Source organism: Oryzias latipes, chromosome 8 (genome assembly GCF_002234675.1).
Source record: "Oryzias latipes chromosome 8, ASM223467v1".
In the NCBI taxonomy this organism is placed as follows: domain Eukaryota; kingdom Metazoa; phylum Chordata; class Actinopteri; order Beloniformes; family Adrianichthyidae; genus Oryzias; species Oryzias latipes.
The window spans coordinates 9,394,664-9,418,857 of NC_019866.2; the positions used below are offsets into that span (position 1 = coordinate 9,394,664).

Below are 24,194 nucleotides of genomic sequence, written 5' to 3' on the forward strand. Positions count from 1 at the left end.
ATAGAGGCAACTGCTAAATTCTTTATTGAAAATATATAGCAGCACTTTTACAGCTTGGAGCATTAAAAGTTCTGTTAAAGTGTAATTTCACACGTTGTACAGGTTTGCTTTTATATTTTAACAGAAGACTTGTTGCAAAGGCCTGTTTTTTTTGTTTTGTTTCTTCTTTTGAGATTTATATTGAAAACCGACTATCGTTAATGTCCTCAACACATCGGCTTCTGGTGTTTATCTTTAAACTCGTTTGAGCAAAATCTACATACGTGACTAGAAAGATATTTCCCAGCATCTTTAATGACGTCTCGTGGGGAAAACGTTGTTTTCATGGCTGGACTAAATAATTTCATGAAGACTTTTTCTTCTTCTTACCTCAGAAGTCATTTACAAAACCCTGTAAAAAAAAAAAGAAGTAAAAACAAAACAGCTACATGCATCTAATTCCAGTAGGCCATTTCTTCGCGAAACAAAAGAAAAAAACCTGTGCATCAGCGTACACAACTGGTAACAAAGGTCACAAAAGTTAGGTTTATGAGAGCTGGGAATCTTCCCATCGATGAGTCATTATGACATCCGTGTTTGCTAACATCAGACAGCCGAACACTGGATCACAGTCGTGACCTCAAGCACATTTACAAATCATCAGCTTTTAGGGAGTAAAAATATGACAGCAAGGGTGCTGTAGTAACGTTAAAATAAACTTTTTTGCAAAAATAAGTTATAGTATATCCTTTAAATAACTAACTCATATACCATTAGGTAATGAAGTCATTACTAATTGATCATTCTGATCATTGATGACTCTGAGGTGGAGTTGAAGCAAAAACAATTACATTTTGCTGGTTTATCTTCCCAAAATCGATGGATGCAATTGTGCTGTTTGTAGAGTGGCACAAACTCCATAAAACAGAAGAAATAAATTAATAGGTTTTAGCTTGGTTTTATGTCATTACATTAGTATTTATTTAATCTAAACGTGTTAAATACACATGTGAGAAGTGTGAAATAACAAAGACTTGTGGAAATCTGTGAAAAAGTGTGTCCTTAAAGCGTTCTGTGTCTGTTACCGTGAGGAGAATAGACTCTCAGATTAATTGGGATGGGAGAGATGCCCTTATTGGATCCCGTTACTCTGTCGGTCTCTGCTTCAATTTCCGCTCGCACTTCATCGAAGTTCACAAACTTCTTCCCTTTGCAGTGCAGGAACTCGGCATGTTCTGTGGGGCAGAGTTGTTTTTATTATAAGCAAAGGCAAAGGGAGAGATGGAAATACAAAGAGAACAGAAAGAAAAGAAGCCAAAAGGAAATTTAAATGTATGAGATGGAAGGAGCCATGGCGTACCTAGCTTGAGGGCCGACATTAGAGAAGCCATATGCTTGATGTAATGAAAGGAAATTGGGGTATGGCTGTTGGCTTTATTCAGGATAGGACATACTCACCTGTTTTACAGTTGACCAGCTGCAAAATGAGAGGTCTGCGGGTAACAATGCCTGACCCACGGGGAAGAAAGTCCCTAAGTGAAGGGGAAAAAACGAGAACAGAAGGAAAGTAAACACCAGGGGGCAAGAACCACACAATACTAGGACATGTAGGATAAAACACATCAAACAAACAATACAAAAATGCAACAACAAAAAGACAGCCAGACAAGAATGGTATTCAAATATTTATCACACACAATTTGAATTTCCTGACGCTGCAGCTTCTGCTAAATTTAGAAGACAAAGGACTTTCCCAAAAGATCAATCTGATATATCCTTTCACAAATAAGGCTTCATAAAAAATTAAATTCTGTCATTCAAACAGGGAACCTGTATGGCTCTTCAACATAAAAGGTTATTTAAAACAAATGTTATGATATTCGGGAGATTATAAAGAATATTGAATGCCATACAGGACAAATATCTCAACCAAATTTGGGTAAAGCTTCAGAGGAATCGTTCCTCATGGTACACGGTACATGCAAACTAGAGTAATCAGGCTTGTAGATCCTTCTGTGCCGTGTTGAAAGTGACACAGGATCCAACCTAATGAGATATTGGTCACAAAACTGTATAGACGAGAAGACGTTTTTACCTGACACCGACACTTTCAGCTCACCCTGTATGAATAGACAGCACTGCCTCTATGACGCCCACTATTGTCACTTCTCCTAATTACAGTTTTGGAGATTATTTCCTGCATGTTCCTCAATCTTCCAGAGGAAAAATCCAGGCTAAAGCTGGATTCACTGAATCTATCGTTTTTGGATTTTCTGTCAAAGATCCAAAAATCTCTCATGGAATCCTCTTAGTTTCAGAAAATATACATTTGTGTGTTTGACAACGCGCACAATCCACAGCACTCTCAGAAACATGACTCTGACTCATTTGTTTTCAATGTTGACAACAGGTACCAACCCAATCATGTAAATAGTGAGTTTGAGATGAGGTTGACGTTCTAGTCTGAATTCTTTTGGCCTTACTCTTTTTCCCTCGCATTCATGTCCCCTTTAACTGGCGTGTTGTTACTTGTTTGCGTTCTGCTCGTCGCTGACAGACTGTGGTTGTCGGCGGCCACATGCACCGAGCCATTCAAGATAAGCCATCCATACAATGTGTCCCTGTCTGTGTTTGCCTCGGACTGCTTTCAGGTTGAAATGAACATTTCGTTTTTTGGCAATTTAAGTTTTTTGTTTTCTTCCCCCATTTCTATATGTTAAAAGCAGATTACAAAACCCATTTAGCAACAGTCCACTGAGCATCGCTCCCATGAACCAACCATATTTAATACTTTTTGTGTACATAGGAGAGAAAGAGACTGGTGTGATGGAAACGTGTGCTAAAAGGTGGGAAAGGGAGCACCAACTCAATCCAAGTCATGCCTAGACTTCTTTAATAGTTATTTTCACTTCTTTGTAAAGTAAAAACATAAAAATATAGGGAAACAACCAATTTTCTCTCTAATTAGGCCCTTTACTGTCAAAAACAGAGCTGTTCCAAAACAGCCTCTAAAGAGGGTTTATTTAAAAACACAGGTTACAGTGTATGCTAGTTCAATTGTCGTTTGCAGAAAAACACATAAAAGTATCCTTTTTTGTCATGTAGACACTTATCTTACTTCATTCCTTATTTATTTTTCAACAAGACAAACATAAACCTAAACTTACACTGATCTCATTGAAATAAAGCTATTCTAGCTTATTACCTTTGTTTTATTTTCAGTCATACACAGTTTTAGACTTTATATACATATAATTGGCATTTAAAATTACACCAGGAAAAATGAATGTGTATGAAACCAACCTGCAAAAGAAAGATAATATCAAATCATAAAGCAAATCTCAAGGGTTGGGCAGTCCCTGCCATAAAGGAAAAACCAGTGGCAAATGATAACATGACTAATCTTCCAAAGAGCCCTAAAGAAATGGGGAAAAAAACCTCTACAGCTGAATAAATATGAAAGAACCACATTTTTAAAAATCCTGTTTCACAAGGACACATATTTAACCATTATCTGATTTTGTGTTGACTAAAAGAATATAAGAGCTTCTTCCTATTCATCTATCTGAACCAAAAAAGGAAAGCAATCTCTCCCTATATATGAAGATACAGTTACATGTAAAGAACACACACTATCAAGATGGACAGAACTTTCTGTCCAAGTTAATTACCGGTTTGTATTTTTGAAGTGGTAGAGCTGGTGATTAAGCGGTTGTCATCAAACTATATGTAGTTTTCTTTCAATGATTTCATTTGTTCCATTTTTCAAATTAATTTATTGATGAAATGCATAGATTGTGGCTGTAAAAGTGTGTTTATCTGAAAAAGTATAAGTAGAACAAAGGCTAAAACCTAATGGTTTTGCACTAATCTGAAACTGGTGTTTTATGCTAAACACTTAAGAAATTACGTATTGATTTTTGCCTATCTGTCAAAAAACGAAGTGACAGCGACCATCAACAGGAGCTTTTATGCAACGAAAAGCTGTCAATACAGCAGCAATATTAACGCTGCCGTGTCACGGCCTTACCACGCATCTTCTTAGCCTCTTGTTTGCACAATACCAGCTGCATAACCTTTTGAGGCGCAAAACATGACAGTGATCAGAAAACAAAAGCTAGAGAGGTAGTTCAACTTTTCAAAAGCAAAAACTTGAAACAAACTAGAAGAACTTTTTGCTGTATCCTTCGCTCCTTTTCAAATGGCTAGGTAGCAAAGAACTGTTTAACCAGCCTTAATGTTGCTTAGTCAGCCTTCAAATGAGGCTCCTGCACCCAGTCGCTTACACTCGTCTACCCTTCCCAGTCTGTAGCTCAAGAAAAATATTACATCTGGTATTAATCTTCATTTGCAGACATGGAATACTTTTTTCCATTATCGACTGACAAACTCCTTTCATTTTCTTTTATACAACAACACCTAAAGGGTTTTTTCTGTCTGGATATACGTGTCACCAAACTAACCCAGAAAAATAGTTGCTTTTTTTTATTTGGGTCCCAAGGTCAAACCATGGATATTTTTTCTGGATGATGCCGAAAGCCAAACTCCTTAAACAGAAATCTGCAAGACTGTATTTTCAGTCCTAGTAACACCTCACACATATAATATAAGGTATGCAGGTATTTTCCCCTATGGGACATTGTACAGAAAACCCTTGATCAAGCTTTGACAGAAAACAGGGGGGGTTCAAGGTAAAGAGAAGAAGCAATCAAAGAGAAGGAAACAACCCCGGAAAGTATTTGAGACGGTATGGCAGAAGTTGCTAAAAAGACATCAAACGTATGGTTAGTGTCTGTAAACTATACTTTCTGATTCAGCTGTACCTAGTCATCTCATTCCAGCCTTTTTTTTCCCTTTGCGAGCTGATGCATGTGTACCACTGTTGAACAGCCTTTCATCATGATGCCCCATGCAACTCTGTGGATGAAAGTCCCTCTGACTTTTCTGTGCTCAAACTACAGTCCATCAACTCAACAGGCAGCCAAGGTGAAGCAGCCATAAGTAAAATACGTCAACAACATCGTAGCAAAGCAACAACCAAAGATTTTTTCCATTAAAAAATATAAATAAGAGGTAAAACTGAACTGCACACCTTTAATAGACAGTGTTGGATAAACAGCAATAGCATATTGAACAGAAGCAAGAGGCCAGTCCTCCATTATTGATGTGTAGTAAATGATAAACGAGGCTCAGCAGATTGTGTATCATTTCATGCATTATGAATGGTCAAGCAAAGAGCATCAGTCAGTGTGCCTGCCTCCCTCCAAGAAAGCAAAATCAAGAGACTAGGGCAGGCAGGAGATGCCAGCCAGTCCCCCACCCCCCGGACGCCTGGCCCATCATCTTCCAAACAGGCAGAGAAGTCGGATGGGCCGATAGGCAGATACCCCCTTCCTTTGGAGGCTTCAGAGGCATCAAGGCTTTTCTTACACAAGTACTTGGTTGAACATAAAATTGTGCTTTCCGCTAACCACTTTCCCACAAAGCTTTTCCAAATGAAAAACAAAAAGGTACAAGCATTACTACCAAAAAACTAACATTTAATGCTCTTTCCACTTGTTATTTCTTTCATCCATTCCCGTTTAAAGAATCAATTAACATTTTAATAGAGTAGAATGCACAAAGCTAGGGATGTCACAGTTAATTGACTTATTCAATGAATCGACTTATGATCCAACCAGATCCATCAATCTGAGGCCTTTTGTTGTTTTTTTGTTTGTTTTTTTTGTCAAAAATAAATAACTTGAGCCAAACTACAGGAAAATATCTGAGAAAAATGATGTGTAACAGGTAAACTGAAGCGGGTAAGTGATATACAATCTTCCAAACAGAAATTCTGTATAAATATTATCCAACAACTCTAAAACAATAAAGAGTTTGCATTAACATGGCAGAATACACTGAAAGGGTATAGGCACTGGCCCCTCCCTGGCGCAAACACACCCTTCGGCCAACAATGAATCATGAAAATGCCTGTTGTTATGGTGATATTGTGCTCCCAGGTCTAGGCCAAACTCCACCTCGCAATGCTGACTTTCACAATTCAACCTTGTCTGTGCTTACCGACACCTGCAACCAACACAAAGGCAAGGAAGCCTTTGACATACACTTTCAAGTAAACAAGTCTGATTATGAGAACTAAGGAAGATTTATATAAATTGACGCAATTTTGTTTGTAAAATCAGACCAAAAAATGTGTAAAATTGAAGCCACTAGAATAGATCTGAATAACAGCCGATTATGTGAGACAAATACCCTCAAAATACAAAATCACACTCCTCTGACTAAATAACAATTAAGTAAATGTCCCAAGTGCAAGAATGGACTTATCTAGAACCAGTTAAAACTCTAGCTCTATAGTACATTTACAGCCAAAAATGGGTGCTATTTAAAAGCAAACCCGTTTCCTACCCGCCGCCGGCCTGTCTGTTTATATGATTCCAATTGCAAGATTGCCATGTGGGTTGGGTTAAACTGTGGAGGTGGTTCAATGGGTTAAAAACCTGCTAAACAAGAATTTTTGGTGCGAGCTTGTTTTTGTTTCTTTATCTACACACAGAGTGATGTGGGAGAGGACACAAAAGACTGACTTGTGGGGTATGATAAAGCTGAACTGTTAAAAGCTCTGAAACATCAAGATGCCAAACTTTAGGGAATGACCAGGGGGATGCCAAAACCAATTTCCTTAAAATTCTAAACTAGACAACAAAAAAAAAAAAAAAAAGAGGAAGATAATATAGGAACTTCTTACTGGCACAGCCCCAAAATCAGGAAGAAATTCTAATCATTTTTTTAAAGAAACACTGTGCTGTAAATGAAAGAAGAAATAGTTTAAAATGCAAAAATACACACCCAACGGGAGGACAAAAAAAAAAAAATCACCAAACCTGTATAATCCACCATTCTGGAGTTGAATAATCAGTGCAAAACTTTAGTCTTAATTTCTTTTCCTTGTTTAGTCCGATTGCCATTTGTGTTTCAAGGTGTGCAAATGTTTTTATTGTACATTTTTAAATTATTCACTAAAAATGACTGACCATAAACATCTAAGTAGGTCAATAGTTCAACTCAAAATACTCATCACTGTGTCCTTTCCCTATACGCTAGTTACAGAGGTGGGCACTGAGGGCCGCAGTCCTGCATGTTTTCCAGCATACCCTGCTCTGGCATGTTCTAATTGGCTGGACACACCTGAACCAGGTAATCAGCCATGAGTAGGGCAAGAGTATCTGGAAATCATGCAGACACACCGGCCCTCGAGGCCTGGAATTGCCCACCCCCGCCTAGTACTTAGTTTGAAAGTCCACATATAAAACTGGAAATATCAGATTGTGTGATTAGACTTAAGTCAGTTATCAGTTGTGAGGATCAGTGAATGAATCAAGATTAGTGTAGATTTCAACCTTGATATCTATGAGATCACTACTGTTTCAATAATGTCCCCATTATTGTTCATCTAATTCTATAACAAAAAAATCAACAGACTAGTGTCTATTTAACCAAGATTTACCTAAGACCAACATCCCCAATAATGAAAAAAAAAATGAAGAAACTAAACTCCACCAAAAGGATGTAAGGTACTGGTTTTTCTTTGCAGTAGCAGCACTTTGAGGTCAGGTTTTGTAGTACAAACAGGAGCATTCAACCAATACACATCGAGTGCTGTAAGTTTTAGTGGTTACAAGGGAGGGAAATATAATTTTGAACTTTTAGGTTGTCCTATCAGTTTGCCTCAGCAAGCAATGCCAGCGCCCAGGTGGCTTTGAACCCAAGCCTCAAGGGGTTAAACTGATTGTACTAGCCTGTCACCTAAAACTTGTCGCAAAGTTGAGGGTTTTTGGACTATCAGTAAAATCGACGACGTGTACTATGTACGTGACTTAATGTTGACTTTACTGCTGGGGCAATTTAGTTTCGGCATAAAAAAGGCGTGTCCACATACGTCAAACGTATTCAAATATACATTTATATCTGGTAAAAATCCATCAAAAAGTAGTTCTTATTGATAGGGAAAAATACAAGTGTACTCTTGCCTACCTGCCAACAAAATTCTCCAAGACGGAGCTTTTTCCAGCGCTCTGTCCACCAACAACAGCAATCTGAGGAAGATCTAAATTACAACTCTGACCAATCGAACTAAAGGCGTCTTGAAGCTTGTTGATGAGGGGAATTAAATCTTCCATTCCCCGGTTCCCCATGGCTTCGTTAGCTCTGAGAGCGCCTTCAATTCAACGTAAACCGGAGGCTAACGATAACCACGCTAACTAGCTAGGTAACGTTAGCTTAGCAGAAGCTACTATCTGTCGGGTTGCTGCTCTCAAATGTTGAGTTCCGCTTGTTCAAATGGTTCAGCCGCTAATTTTCGTCGTTCAAACTCGGGTCGTCTGCCTTTAATGTCGTTCACGCCAACATAATGCCGTGCTCTTGACGTGCATTAAATAAAATCTTAGTCAATCAAAGCGCACAGAGAACTCGCAAAACAAAACTTCCTCTCCCCAAACGCCATCCGGTCAGCATAGACGACATCCGATCGAAACCGGTAACTAAAGCCACGCCTCTTTTTTCTTTTCTTTTTTTCCTCCTGTTAAACTCGGTCGCCTATTGGCTGCTTTTGAAGCTTTCAGGTGTGGCGGGGGTGTGGGTCCTCCCAATAATGTAGTCCCGATCTGTGATTGGTCAATTTGTGTGTCACTTGTTTTTGCTCCAGGTCACATGTTCAATGAAAGATGGCTGCCACGGTGGAACGTGTAATAGTTTCAAGCAATCCAGAAAACAGCATGTCTTTGCAGAAAGCGTTGTCTGCAGCTTCTCCCCTCACTCTGCGAATTGTCGCGGAATGTCCGGTGACTAAAGCCAGAGCTTGTGATCTGACCCTGCCGCACTGCACCGTCAATACTCCGGTTTTCATGCCGGTCGGAACACAGGGGACCCTGAAGGGGATCACTGTGGATCAGCTGGAGAGCCTTGGATGTCAGATTTGTCTGGGAAACACATACCACCTTGGTATGCGACCTGTAGGTAACCCAGTTAAATTGACTAGGCTTTAACTCGCTATGGAGGAGAATGATAATTCATGTTTTCTCTTGACAGGGGCCTGATTTGATCGTAAAAGCCAAGGGTTTGCATGGTTTTATGAACTGGAAGAGGAATCTTTTAACCGTGAGTGTTTATTTACTTCCCTGAATAGATTGCAAATTATTTATGGACACTTTTTTTTATAATGTTTGTGCTCTTCTTGTAGGATAGTGGAGGGTTTCAGATGGTATCTCTTGTTGAGCTCTCTGAAGTCACAGAGGAGGGGGTCAATTTTAAATCTCCTTATGATGGCAAAGAAATTTTACTAAGTCCTGAAAAATCCATCAGCATACAGAACAGTCTAGGTCAGTAAATTACCTCAAAAGTATTTTAAAGTATTCCTCCGTGTTGCTTATTGATGTTTGTTTTTGTGTCTTTTCCCAGGCTCTGACATCATGATGCAGCTGGATGACGTGGTCAGCAGTACCGTGAAGGGGCCCCGGGTGGAAGAGGCCATGCACAGATCCATACGATGGCTGGATCGCTGCATTGCAGCCAACAAAAACCCTGACAAACAAAACCTCTTTGCAATCATCCAGGGCGGACTGGATGCAGAGCTGCGGAAAGCCTGTCTAAAAGGTAACAACCAAGCCTTCAGCTTTAATTAGGACAACTTGGTAGGAGGAGAAACTCCGTTACAGCTTATGAAATTTGGGTCAATTAATGCACAAATTCTCCAAAAATAAACATATCTACTTGTGAATTCCTTATAAATGTTTTGGTTGTTGTACCAAATTAGCAGAAGGCATTAACATTTAATATGACCAACAATTTCTTTTATTTATTTACAGACTGAACTTCTGTCTGTTTTGTTGTTGGCTATCAAGTGTTGTAACTTTAACTTAGATTGTATTTCTTTTAGTTTTTTATGTATTTATTTATTTTTAGAAACATACACCTTAAGGTTCTCTATTTGGTCTCTGTTTGCTACTTTTTTTTTAATAAAAGCCTAAATGTGTCATTTATATGGGCTAAACTGGCTAAAGCTAAGGGTCTGTCCTTCTTCCTGTGCTTTCACTTAACTCAAAAAATATTTTAATATAATTAATCATATTTAACCCATAATGCCTTTCATCTAAATCTAAAATGCTCGATTTGATATTCCAGATTTTATGTTCATACCTGGGATTACTACAGAGAAAGTAACTTATAATGCAGATGTGTATGTAGCACATTGTAGTTCTAAGACAGTAAAATTGTAATGTGAATAGCATTAATAATATTTAGATATGTCAATATTTACATATTGAGCAGCGATACTTGTTTTTTTCTATAATTGTGGGTTTAGTTGTGTCTGAGGTGTTTTTCTGCTGATGTGAAGTTTCTCTTTCTTACTTCTTTCTAGAAATGACTCAGCGGGACGTTTCGGGTTTTGCTATTGGAGGTTTAAGTGGAGGAGAGGAGAAGAACGACTTCTGGCGAATGGTTACTCTGAGCACTGACCACCTCCCACAAGAGAAGCCTCGCTACCTCATGGGCGTTGGGTACGTTTCTTTGTACAAACTAACATTTATTACAAATGAGTGGCTTTGGTGCCATTAAATCACAGTTTGTGATGTCTGCATGTGTTGCAGGTATGCTGTAGACCTGGTTGTATGTGTGGCTTTGGGGTGTGATATGTTTGACTGCGTGTTTCCGACCCGCACTGCAGTAAGTGCTCTGCCTCCTGTGCTAAAAGACAAATTAAAAAATATATATATTTGTATATTTATATATTCCTTGCCTGTTTCTATCAGAGGTTTGGCTCTGCTTTAGTGCCATGGGGATCTCTTCAAGTGAAACAAAAGCAGTATGCTAAAGACTTCCTGCCTATAGACCCAGACTGCCACTGTCCCACATGCAAGAGGTAAAGGAGGAAGTCATCTTTACTTTAAAGAGTTGTTTGTTCCCTCAGCTCCTCAGGTTCATAGATTAAACTCGTTTTGAACTAATGCAATTGTTTTGTGGCATAAAATTAAATTTCAGGATTGGAAATTGTGGTAAAAGTATTTGCAAACCAACAAAGCAAATGTACAGCTTTACTTTGTCCGTTTTCACATACCTTGCAGTATGCAAGGTTACAGTGTATTGCAATCTTTCATAAGTAATCATTACACTATTATTGTTCAGTAAACCGATAGAAGCGGCATGTTTCATGCTAAATGGGAAGAAAACCTTTTCTTTTTTCGTTGCAGGCATAGCCGGGCTTACCTGCATGCTTTATTTAAGAGTGACACTGCAGCCATGCATCACGTCACCGTCCACAACATCGCCTACCAGGTAAGTGATGGCAAACATCTAATAAAACTTGCAAAATTATTCAAGTTTTGTTTAGTTTGATCATTTCAGTATTTTTCACTCTTTGGAAATCCACCATAGCCACTTTTTTATGTTTCAAAGTTTAATTTCTGTGTTAAAAGTTTAACAACAGAGTCTAAGTTCTATTCAAACACAAACTTAACTTTGTGTTTTATTGGTTACATAAATGTAGAGTTCTGCTCTAATTAAACATTGCTTTCTCTGAACAGTTAACGTGCTGTTTTGACGTTTAAAAAAATCCATAAAAAGCCCCACCTTTACATGTTATGATGTGCCTTTGTCTGCCATTACATTGCTTTAGTGTTTTTCCAATATAAAAGTGTTACATAAAACCTTAAGTTTCAATGTACATTAGTGTGCTGGGAGAGATCGTCAGGTGTGCTGTGGGAAATTATTCCATTTTCCCTTAATTGGCCTAAAAGGGTTTACTATTACCAGGATAGCAGCTCTGTGTTTATCCAAACCGCCCAGGTTTCACACTGAGTAGGTAGAAATATTAAAGATTGTGTTTATTTGATTCTTATTCAAGACACCTTAAGAGAGACCAAATCTCTTTTTAATTTCTACTTTTTTGTTTGGTTGGTGGTGTGCCTTGTTAATATCATCAAAGAAAAAATGTACCTCGGCTCCAGGTTAAAAACACTGACATGTCACAAGCTGACTTTTGTTTCTGTTTGCTGCCCTAAACTCTCAAACATCTGTCTTTGCAGCTCTCCCTGATGCGCTCTGTAAGACAGAGTATTGTAGAAGGCCGTTTTCCTGAGTTTATAAGGACCTTCATGAAGCGGATGTTTCCTTCTCGGGATGATTACCCCGGCTGGGCTGTGGACGCTTTGGCTTCTGTAAACGTCACTTTGGACTAGAACCTCGAAAGCATTTGTTTGTTTTCTTAATGAAAAAAAAAGACAAAAAAGAATATATTTTATATATTTTTAAGAATCCTTTTTGTACTAATGAGTTTTTTTTTTTTTTTGGTTGTCTGTTTTTGTAAAATCTTGCTTCTCTCAGCCTCTGCAAACTGTTATCACAATTCATGTTTTTCTAATGTATGTTTAAATGAGATTTGAAATACATGAAACATGTCCTCTGATATGCTCTGACACTTTTTTCCTCGTTACTATGGTTACACAGCTTTGCCCATCCAATTGAAATGTTTTTGCCTCCCTGTCAGCCTCTTTAATTTGTGTTCCTGAATACATATCAGCATATTAGAATTTTAGCCAAAGCTCAATTTGGGTTTCTGCATATCAGTTCTGGTTTTTCAGTCCACATCTGGGTATTTGTCAGCACGCATCTTCAACTGATGTTGGAATCAAAATTCCTACTAGTTGTCAACTTGTTTAAATGTGACCACCAGGGGGCGACACATCTTGAAAAAAAAGTCGCTTTTACTATTAAGTGTCTTAAACTAGTTTTAAAGTAAATCTTCATAAAAGTAGAGCTTTTAAATCTACACACAGAAAGCAAATCTACACCAAAGCAACTTTCCTGAAGTCTAGTCCATCAAAAAAAACAATCTTACGAACAAATGCTTCTTTAAATTTAACACTGCCTAATGGATCAATGGGCAATTAACCTTTCCAATTTTCAAAGCCAATATTTATTGTTGGGATCACAGAAAAGAGTGGTCGTCAAGGCTGACGATTAATATTATTTAATGGAAGGTAATTTGAATAACACCTGTTGTCAAGGGTCCCCAGTCAGCAGTTACCCTAAGCACCACATTTGTATTTCATTACTCCATGTCCAGAGGCTCTGCAAGATTAATCCTGTTTCATGTTGTGAGCTGCAGACAGACTCAAATGCAGCGCAGACGTACAGCTAAACGAAACAGTTTGTGCTGTATGACAGGACTGTTCGGTACAGTCAGAACTCACTTCCAAGTGCGTCAAAAATAACTCGAATTGATGTTGGAATGATTTCAAATGTGCTAAAAGATTTTTACTTAATTGTTGTTTTCATTTGTTTTCGTTTCCAATAAAAGCTTGTTTGCTTCATTTTCATTTGGGATCCCAATCAGGCCCTCGTGTGAGTGAGAGCGCAGCAGTGCTTAGTTGGCAACCTGCGTAGACATAATTACGCACGATCCAATCACGCGTTCCCTTGCGCTTATTTTCAGCACGGATCTTGCATTGGATGAACACAAATCCACAAATAAAAGTTTAAACTACATAAACGAGAAGTAGGAGCTTGTGTAACTATTTCAAGTCGCAAACAGACTTCATCTCCAACAGGGATGAATGAGTGAGCTTGATTGCACAACTGTTCCATCCTCGATAAGGCAACACATTTTTTTGTTGTGTAACTATTTATTTATTTATTTTCCAAATGACTCCATGAATGGAATCCCCTTTTCCCAAACGCTGCGCTGCCGTCTGTGGTTTTGTGGAGAGCAGGTAGTGAGGAAGCTGCTGCCAGATCTACACTTGCTCCCCAGCTTAGTGAAAGTGGAGCCTCCCCTGTACGCACCGACAGATGAGCATCCTCGACCTGTTGACTCAGTCAGTGAAGAGAAAAGTAGTGCTGCGTTTTCGCCTGCGCTAAAATCGCTGAAGAAGTTCCTTTTGTTCTGCTCTCTCAGAGGAAGTCGAGCTTGTGCCATGAGACGCATCGATGTGTTCTTTATTATTTCACGTTTTGAATAGCAAAGGAGAGAGGAGCGGAGTCGCTGCCGGACTGGACCACCTGTTCTTTGCTGCGGAGAAGCCCCTTTCGGCAGTATCTATCTCCATCTGTGTGTTTTGAAGAGGACAATGGTCGAACTCGAAAAGGAGGTGCTCCCGTTGCCGCCTCGGTACCGGTTCCGAGACTTGTTGCTCGGGGACTGGCAGTCTGACGACAGGTAAGGATACAGCTGCTTGTTGCGCTTACGCACGGCGCACTGTAAGTCCGGCGTTACGCATCTGTGAAGCTCCGACGTATCTCATCGCCTTGAAATAGAAAAAAAAAGACAAACAAATTTGAACTCTGACATAGTATTTGATTCACTGTGTAATCGTAAGGTGCATAATTATTAGATAGAGTCAGTTATCTGTTCAGCATTGAAGCTGTGCTTCAAGGCAACAGGTTTCTCAATCCATGTGCGTGCAGGAACCATACGACTGTTGCAACCTGGAAATGTAAACGTCAGTCACGCCAGTTGCAATTCACAAAGTAGGTCATGACAAAGCACGTTGTCAAGAATAAATGGGCCTAATATCAGTATGATAAAACGAAATAAACTTTTTTTTTTTTTCTGAACAACAAAGTGGTTTGACAGGGGGTGATGGATAAGGGATGGCTTCAGTTTTTTTCTCCTATATTCATTTCCTGACATCCAGACTGAAACCTCTGCCATCTTCACGAGCCATTTTAAACATTTACTCTCACTGATCATTAACATCTGTTCACACTCCATTTGTGAAGCTGTACATTAGATGTGCTTTGTGACATCTATTGCTTGATTTGGTCCTTTCATCATGCTGTCAACTGAAAAAACTTAACCTCCATTTCATGCTTGATGTCTCTTGTTGCTGGATGGAAGTGAGCTCCAAAACACTCACTGCTGGACCTGAGTGGGCGCTTCAAAGTCGGTGATTAGGGAAAAAGCTTGAAAGAAAAATCCATGCTAAAATTTGCCAGCTTTTACAGCACAGACACAGTAAGAAGCCTCTTATCTCTGTACTTTTTTTTTTTAGTAATCCACCCTGTTAAGTGATAAAAACCATTCTGACATGGTTTCTATCTAATCCCTGACCTGCAGAGGAGTTTCAGGCTGCTCATCTGAAGCTTAAACAGGTCTTCTCTCACTGGCCATGCTCCTCTGGCCTTCTGTAATTTGTCAGCTATTGCCCAAGGACTCATGTTCCAGTGCAGCGTGACCCCAGTCACCTGATTGCCGCTTGCTTCTTTCTTGGAAGCCAGTGAGATATGGACAAACATTCTACAGTAAAGCTGCATCATCTAAAATAAAACAGGGAATGGTGGTACGGTTAATTTCCCATTTTTAGGACATTTTTATGACATTTAGTGATATTTAAATCAAGACTCATCAATTTAGATAATGCTGCAACAGTGGGACAGGATTCAATTTATATTGGCTACACATGTCTTTTTGTAAATTCATGATCACTTTTACTGGCTTCCCAGGAAATAATCATTGTCACATTCAAGAAGAAATAGTAATTAATGTTGCACATCCTGTGAACTTTATATTTACCGTGTTTTATAATTTCTCTTGAAGCTAAGCCCTTTGCTAATAACTCTCAGCTCTACATTCAACATTCTGTGCAGTTGAACAGTTTTGGAACCAGCAGCAGTATTAAAACGCTTTCGTATTTTGTCATTTAAGTAAAAATATGCTAAATGAAAGATCTTAAACAAGAGCTCTGCTTGGGAATATGAATGGGATTAATTATTACACAATTCAATTAAAAATAGTCCACCACCAAATAAGGACATTTGTACACCATTTGTGTAGGTTTCAAACACCCCCAGAAGAGAAATTTTCCCAATAGTCACTGTTTCTCTTGGAGACGATGCAGCTTAACTGTGGAAGAAGACACTAGGGACTAGCAGAATATTTCTATCAAAGTTCATTTATGAACTTGGGTAAATGGTTTCGTTTGAAACAGTACTTTAGGAAGACCAACAAAACTTTGAGAATCAAAGCATTTTCGGGGAAGATCCTTACAAGATCAGTTCGTACATGCTGTGAGAATATGATGAATAAATGAGTTTCTTTTACTGAGTAAATTTCTTTCTTTTTTTTAGACAAATCTTTTCTTTTTGTTCTACTTTAGTGTTTTGTCATGTTTGTGGACAAAAGGACAACAGTTCTGCTTGCTGAGACTTTGAACAGGTTACACTTCCATGCAGGGGTTAAGCTGGAACATTTTGGATGTGGGGGGGAAGGTGGCAAATGAGAACAGCCGAGTGGAATACTGTTACAAATAAAATGATTGAACAAGGATTTATTATTGTTATTATTATTATTAATATTAAAACAGTATGTATTTTAGCTGAGGTGCTGTTAGTGATTTAAAGCAGAAGTAAAGCCCAGATGGGCTGGCATATACAATACAGGGGCAAAGCAAAGCATTTGGGGGCTCAAGATTTTATTTTAAAATGTTACTTTTGTTATTTTTGTATTACTTAAAGAAGCATTTATTGATGTTTTATCCATCTTTGTCAATAAAATACTAATATTGACTTATCATTGGTGGGCAATTGGGGGACAGAGCTTTATGCTGGTAGGGCAGCTGGGCCCCTTTGCCTCCCTGTAGCTTTGCCTCTGCTTCCATGTCTACTCTTATATAAGTCTGAAACCAGGCAAAAATAATAAACCTGAATGGATAAAAAAATCTGTCTTCAGAGTTCTGAACCATACTTTGTTGTGTGAATCTGGGGATCATATATGCGTTAATGACGCATCCATAGATGCTCAGACACTTGTGGCAGCAGGAAGAGCGAAGGCTCCATATGTTGATATAGTGCTCAAGGAGAAATGGAGGCTATGAAAGGGACTGATGAGAGACAAAGTAAGAGCAGTGATCGATAGTGATGGAGACTTAATTACAGCTGAATCAGAGTGTATCTGCCATGCTTCATCAGTCCAAAAGAATTCTGAGTTAGTTCAAACATCCCAATTTGGAGCTCAGATCACGCTGTGCAAAATCACTACATTCTATATCAGAAATCTCTAGTTTTTTGCAGAATGTTTCTGCTTTGTATTCATGATTACTCCCTGAAAAAAGAAGAATCACTGCGGAACTCTAAAAGCTTTTCCTTTAACCTCCGTGGGTTTTCCATCTGTCCTCCTCTTCTCTCTGATTGCAAATCTGGGTTTATATTTCTGCATGTGTCATATGTCACTCTAATTTAATGTTCATCCCATCTCGCCTTCTCTCTTCTGCGTTTCACTTCTGATTGAAGTGCCTCCAAAACGTGCATTACCCCCGTCAAGACCTGTCCTCAAGCACAGTGGATATGTCTGCTGGAGCTATTCAAGAGCCCAAAACATCTCAAACAAGATTTCAAGAGACAAAAGTTGTTTTGTTAGCTTCTCTGAAACAATGTTTTTTCCGCAACTGTACTTCATTTTATTTTATGTTATCAACAGATTTTTGGCACATAAGTTTCAAGTCTTTAAGTTTCAGTTTAAATGATCTGTGCCTTGGTTAAAATATTTTATTTTTTAAGTAACGTTGTTTTTAGTCAAGGATGTGATCCAATAACTGGTCAGAACAGAGATGTGCTTTCTGGACTGAGAACTGCAGTGAAGCATGTTCTGCTCAAACTCCATTTATTGCTTCTTCTTTTTTTTAGCTGTCATTCTGAGGCTTTTGTTTTGAAGGACTGCCAGTAACAAGACAATTAAACATGCTGCCTCTTTAGGCTGATGAGGATTTTACCAGTTAAATATGCGTTTTGGATTTTCAAAACATTATTTGTTTTCAGGCCATGAAATGACTAACTTTATGGCTGATCATTGAATTTAAGTCTTTACAAAAATTCCCAGAATCACCTCTCCTTCCTGGTGCAACCTGTAGATAGATGAACTCCTTTTAAGCATTTTGAAATTCGTCAAATGCCAGCAATTTACAGAACGTAGTGCAGCAGTTATTGGGTTGCAGTATTTAAGAGTGGAACATTGTGATTCTCAGTGTTAATAGTATGGTCATAACCCCCACGACTGAACACATGACTCCCTTTCACAGTTCCACTTGTATGAATAATTTGTTAAAGTGAATTGAAAATACCACAGAGCCTTCAAAGGTCCTCAACAAACAGCTGTAGTTAGAGTGTTCCAGGATTACCAGACAAATTACAGGCTTTTGTCCTTAAAACTGTTTTTATTGGGCACCGCCTCCACATCCTTTCACCCTCAATTTCTTCCTCAGCATCATCTTTTCTCAGTTTCTCCTTTTTCTCTTGCTTCCTTCTTAATTCTCCCTATTAAGTCTTAATCTTCCGAGGGCAGCGTTAAGCATGATGCATCAATATTGCCAATATTCCACGCTGTTCTCACTCTCATTTTGTCACTTACTGATGCCCAGGTCAGGAACCTGCTGCGTGGGTTTTAAACACAAGAGGTTCCCCCTAAAGGGTGACCACTGGACTCTACAGGGCTTTCTGGGCTGGTAGCAGTTTTGAGATGTGTCCCCAAGGTGTAAAGTGGAAAATGATGTCAAAGCTTTCCACAATAAAATGTGTTTAATTGCTTTAGTCTGACCACAGTGTGTCTCCAAGCTTAATTTTTCTTCTAATATCTTGCCAACTACTTTTATTTGCAAACCAAACGGGGAAAAAACATTGGAATTGTAAAGAAAAAAAAAATACAGAAGAAAGCATCTGTGACCTCCCCTCTCATTTTTCCTTAATTTGCATTTTATGTAGGAGCTCATTTGTGGTAGATTAGATTGCAGAAAGGTTTAGAGCCCTTAACAAACAACACTCAAGCTAATAGACTAAATGAAAAAACATGGCTGTAAGAAAACATTTCAGTTGCACTCCACAATTTGCAGATTTATTGCCCAATTATTAGACAACACTCTAGTTATTTTCGTGACTTCTCTTGAACAGTAAGGAAAAGCTCATACATAACACATGATGAGATGCTGCACCTCAGCTGTTTTTGAGGCTGCCACCAGCTGGCAGACACACGCTGTAACATATATTTATGCAAAAACAATGTTCAAGTATAAAAGTCAGGATTTTAGCTGGTCACATTGGTTTTATTTTGTTAATTCCTATAGAATCAATTATTTATTGATCATTTTATTAATTTTACATGCTCTCCTGCTTGTTTAAAGCCCCTCACACCTCCAACTTAACAATATTGGTGCAACGAAAATGGCGAGCAATATTGGAGTTGCCAGCTCAGACGAGGAAAACAAAGACGATCATGGATCTATTTGTCTGCAAGTGGATACATTAGAATGGAGCAGGGTGCTTGTGGCTTGCTGTAGTAGCTTTTGTGTCACTTTTTCCAATTGGCTTTTTTTCGTTTGCTCCAAATTCATATTGATTTGAATCAAGAAATACTCAGAAATTCAAGTTTTTGCATAATTGCGTCAATATTTGGCCTCCGCCATGACCAAAAAATTAATTTAAAAACACCAAAAACATGATTTTAACCAGAGTTGGTCGGTACTGCACAATGTGTCACTTAGTAATGACACAATAAGGTTTTCCGTCATTCTTGTGCTGTCATATATATTCAACGCACACACATGCATCCCTCCACAGCTGGGAAGATTGTACTATTCATCAGTTACCAATGTTGTTTTGTTCGGCCTTGTCTGAGTGATGAAAAAACTTTAATCTACACATGGAATGAAAGCCTACATGCAGGTTTAATTTTAATCGATTGGATTTCACATTTAAGAACAACATCTTAGTATTCTCCCAGAATCTGGCTTACAAGGTAATTGATGGGTCTGCATGGCCGACATAAAGCTCAGAGCCTCTACTATGCAAGGAAACTTGCACATCAGTTAACAAACATAACTTGCTATGAAAAAATACAAATGTGGATCTGTTAGAGAACAGTTGAGAGTCTTCTGGGAGAAGGGAATAGTGATATTCAATCTTAATGTGATCTTTGCTCAAACAGTGAACATAAACCGCTGCTCTTTTAAATTGCCTGAGGGCAGAGACAGCAACTGCTTCTAAGGTCAGAGTTTAGTAATTATTTATATCCTTTTAGACCTCAACATCCTATAGATAAATATAGCCTAATAGAAATACAGTATGAGGTAAAAGATAAGGGCACACACCCTATTTGACATATATGAGCTGCACCCTTTCTTATTTAATTTCATGATGAGCCATCACCTAAGGCTGAGGGAGCTGAGCCAGTGCAGGGATCATTGCTGATGGCTTTGAAGGCTCACTGTCTTTTTATTTTTAGGGCAATCTTTGCTGCCACCGGGCCTTAATAAGCCACATATTGAATTCACTAACCATCCTTATAGTTTTAGATGGTGCCGTCAACACTTTGAGACCCTCCTGCAGTGGTTGCTAACACATGGGGTTAATTAACATTAGAGGGTCTATCTATATCATGCTATTCTTAAGCCTTTCAGAGTAAACTATATCCATATATATGATAACTTATTTACTTTGGTACACTAAAGAGCAAATTTTGAATGAAATATTAGTTATTTTTTCAACTCATTTTCCAATCCAGAAGTAAGACAACTTGATCTCTGAGGCTCCGCCTTCCGCTCCTAGTGGGTGACTCCCATTCAATGACGTCAACCTATAGTCAGCCTCGGCAGCGTGTCTGCGTTCCTTCCACGAAAGCATAAAGCATCCAAACTTTTGCAAAGATGGATGTGCATAATGTGCATATGAAAGGGAAATGGTTTTTGTGTGTTAGCTGGGGGGGCGGTGCTGACAGCACAGACTTTTTCTGGAAGGGGCTGTTCTCACTTATCCACGTCACAATATGAGAACCCGTTCGTTTTCGTGGGTTGGGAGCAGGCACGTGCACACTTAGGGCCCTGGGGGTGTTTCAGCACCTTCCCTTTTTTGCCTCATATTAAAAAGTGTCCTCTTTTCTTTTTCTTTTTTTGAAAATAACAGTTATATATTTCTGTTAAAGATTCAAGAAAAAATGTGGCCACAACCCCCCCACATTCTTACTATTGGACCCATTTTGTTGTAACCCGGAGGTTCTGAAGTCTATTTTAGCCAGACATCTGAGCGGCGCATCAATACAACACAGAACAGACCATGCAGCGACAGGCAGCTGAGTAGTACAGTACTTTGTACAAAATAAATTATTTTCAAATTTTCAAAATAAAAAACAGTATTTATGACAAGTTCAAAGATTCCTCACTACTGGTCTGACACTAAATGTATCTGTTTAATCAGTAATATTTTTCTGATTAAATTTGCCTTCTTTAAACTTTGTATCAATCAGTTTCACCTTCTTTTTGAATTAAAATTTTTCCAATCACAACAAAAACTTGTGTTTAAAGGATGAGATGCAAAAGAGAATTTAGCTGTGAATCCCAATATAAAACAAGAGTCACATTGAATACAACCGTCAGGAACCGGAGCGAAAATGCAAGAAACTGGGCTTGGTGGCAGAAAGATAAACATTAAATAAATAAAGTTAAACAGGAGAAACTCTGTGGAGAAACAAAAAGCAGATGACCTGACTATGTATAACTTAAAATCATACACTTCTACTGACTGACAGATGACAGAACATGACCTGAAACACCACTGAAAAACTGAACTGATAATAGCAATAAATATTTAAATAAATATAAGTTCAACATTCTAGGGATAAAAGTTGTAGGATGTCTGTGTTTAAAATATTACCATCCGGATTAAACTTGATGCATGTTGATCATGCCTGCAGCACATAAATAAATAGCCTCCAGCGTTTCATTGGTTTGATGTTTTCACAGTCTATGATAAAGTGAACAAACTCATGTTGACAATAATTTGCTTACAAAAAAATGACAATTGTAATACTTTTGCCTACACAGGTATCATAACTTAGTTGGTATTTTATTGAATTTCTGTATTGTTAAAGGGACAAAAAAAAGGGTTTTTGCTGACCTTTTCTGACTTTGGAGCCCCTCCCCTCTGAAACCATGCAAACGTCCTGGTTGGGAGGGGCTGGTGCTCAGACCACAGGTTTATAGAGGAATACTCAGAAATTCGTGAATGGATCAAATTACAGCTTTGGGGTTGTTTATAGTGAGGAATGAGCATTATTACACTTAAAAGCTCAAAAAGATTATTTTTTACGATTTGATTCAATTCAATTCAATTTTATTTGTATAGCCGAAATTCACAACAACAGTCATCTCGATGATAAGCCCATTGATAGGCTTTGTACAGCTGCAAATCACAGATTTATCATATAAATTTACTAAATGAATATAATAAAACATATAAATATGATACAATAAAACAGAGGAACTCATAACTTCACATTTTCACAAATCTTTGATGTATGTTAAAAGTCAAGATTTAAAATGCAGGAGTCAGCATTAAAAAACAAGGTTTTAAATCTTTGAAAGTATCAAACAGTTTGCAGTGTGAACAGTTGAAATATGTATCCTGCTGAATCTTCCAATTTTTGACAAACAATCAAGGCAGCATTAACGTGTCAGGAAGTCCTCAGGTAAGGATGAACAAGCAGTGACTGATTAATCACCGTAGGCTGTGGCGAGGCTGCTTACCTCAGATGTCTCTGGCCCTTCAGCTCATGAGGAATGGAACTTTTTGTCTGCGGAAGGGTTATTCTGGAGATGCTGTGTACTTGTGACTAATGCATCACAAAGTAAAATACACATTTCTTGGATTTGAAGGGAGCTCCCAAAAAAACCCTTCAAAATGTAGTCCAGAAATATGTATGTGACAGGGTAAGAACAGTGGTGAGGAGGTGGGTTGTTTTCTTCCCTTAGCCTCACTCTGATTTAGAAAAGAAGAGATCTGGAGACTCTTACATAGTTATGTAATTATGAAAATGCTTGCTCTGCTTCATTAGAGTGTTAATATCAATTTCTTGGCAGCATTAAGTCGTTTTCACTTCTTATGACTCCTTAATTGAAGCAAACTGTGCAGAAGGGAATGATTTTTATTGAGGGGGGGATGTGCACCACCAACTCTATCTTTTTTTCCTCCCTATCAAAGATGTTTTAGAGTATTGTGTTTGTGTATCTGGGTCAGGGACAAGCCGTCCTCCCTGCCCTTGGTTGAATGAAGCAGAGTACACTTTGCTTCTCTCAGGATGACAGACCATCAACATCCCTGCGAGCAATTTATTTGCCTTTTTGCTTTCTCACTGTATTTTTCTGCACCTGTGCATTGTGGGTGTTTCCAGTTATTTCCAATCTTTGATTTTTGTCCTTTTGCCCAAAATTATCTCCCGCCCTCCTTTTCTTGTTTAGTTTTTAAAAACGCAAATGTTTGTTTTTTTCCAAATAAAAGCATTTTTCATTCAGCTTATTGTAACAAATATAAATCCATCTGTTGCCTTTATAATGAAAAATAAAAAGTTCTTAGTTACAACATATAAGAGATTATCTTTGCACTTAATTATCATAGAATTTTTTCCAAAAAGGGAGAAGATGTTGTTCCAAAATCACCTTGAAGTCCCACTGCAACCATCTTCTGATTTATTTTAAAAGATTACTCAGTGGTCTTTTATTTAAAGTTATGTCATTTTTAGCCACAAAAAAAAAACCTGTCGTTTTTTAGGATATAGTTTCTGCAGAGCGGCAGTATTGGTACCATTGACTGTATAACAGAACCGAACTCAGTGAGTGTGACGTCATCATAGAAAACAGTATACTTCCTGCTCCAACGCGATATGTACGCCACCATTTAGAGCCAGACTAGGTTGGTAAGCAGTGATTGGTCCGAGTAGGTCTGAATCCACATTTCTATGGCAACTACTATCGCCAATCAGGAGTGAGCTTGTTGGAAGTCCACACCCCTTCCATTGAAAGCGCCTCGGGAGAATCTGTCAATCAAACATTTCAAGATGGTGGCCAGCTGGCACCACATGCTTTTATTGAGGCATCTTATTGGTCAGTATAAAACTTGAGTAAATGGCAATAAAGAAAAGATATAATGAAAAAAATAGGATTAGCAAGAACATGTTAAAATAAACTAAATCATTTATCAATTAAAAAATTTAATTCTGACAAACCCAATGACTTAGCTGTTCAGTCCTCAATGGAAGTCTATGGGATTTTGGATTCTGGGAGCCGGCAGGTTCTTCCTGTTTTGAACCCGAGGGGGGAGAGGTTGCTCAGTCCAGTTCTCTTATACAGTCAATAGGCGGGACTATTGACACGGAGTAAGCCATCCTCATTTCCCATCATCCC

The 24,194-nt window shown here is 38.4% G+C and overlaps 3 protein-coding genes across 14 annotated transcripts in view; 2 read left to right on the plus strand and 1 right to left on the minus strand.

The window, feature by feature from the left end:
* LOC101162128 (dynamin-2) overlaps window positions 1–8,515 on the minus strand; it is a 28,015-nt gene extending 19,500 nt beyond the window's left edge. For 8 of the 11 annotated variants that reach the window (XM_020705258.2, XM_020705257.2, XM_020705256.2 and 5 more), the window contains exons 1-3: window positions 8,017–8,514; window positions 1,438–1,511; window positions 1,065–1,214 (exon numbers count right to left, since the gene is read on the minus strand). In XM_020705258.2, the coding sequence (XP_020560917.1) occupies window positions 1,065–1,214; window positions 1,438–1,511; window positions 8,017–8,177 (385 nt within the window). In that variant the 5' untranslated portion in view covers window positions 8,178–8,514. Of the gene's footprint in view, window positions 1–1,064; window positions 1,215–1,437; window positions 1,512–8,016 lie in introns of all 11 variants that reach the window. The other 3 variants (XM_020705255.2, XM_020705251.2, XM_004071375.4) reach the window with 2 other exon arrangements.
* Window positions 8,516–8,671: 156 nt separating this feature from the next.
* Window positions 8,672–12,517, plus strand: qtrt1 (queuine tRNA-ribosyltransferase catalytic subunit 1). The gene is made up of 9 exons (XM_004071627.4): window positions 8,672–8,993; window positions 9,070–9,138; window positions 9,221–9,359; window positions 9,439–9,633; window positions 10,400–10,538; window positions 10,629–10,704; window positions 10,791–10,900; window positions 11,229–11,313; window positions 12,063–12,517. The coding sequence occupies exons 1-9, from the start codon at window positions 8,706–8,708 to the stop codon at window positions 12,213–12,215; spliced, it is 1,254 nt and encodes a 417-aa protein (XP_004071675.1). The 5' UTR covers window positions 8,672–8,705; the 3' UTR covers window positions 12,216–12,517.
* Window positions 12,518–13,650: 1,133 nt separating this feature from the next.
* LOC101166632 (potassium channel subfamily T member 2) overlaps window positions 13,651–24,194 on the plus strand; it is a 44,694-nt gene continuing 34,150 nt past the window's right edge. Inside the window, exon 1 of one of the 2 annotated variants that reach the window (XM_020705260.2) lies at window positions 13,651–14,194. In XM_020705260.2, coding sequence (XP_020560919.1) covers window positions 14,106–14,194 — 89 coding nt within the window. In that variant the 5' untranslated portion in view covers window positions 13,651–14,105. The remainder of the gene's footprint in view (window positions 14,195–24,194) is intronic. The other variant, XM_011478102.3, reaches the window with a different exon arrangement.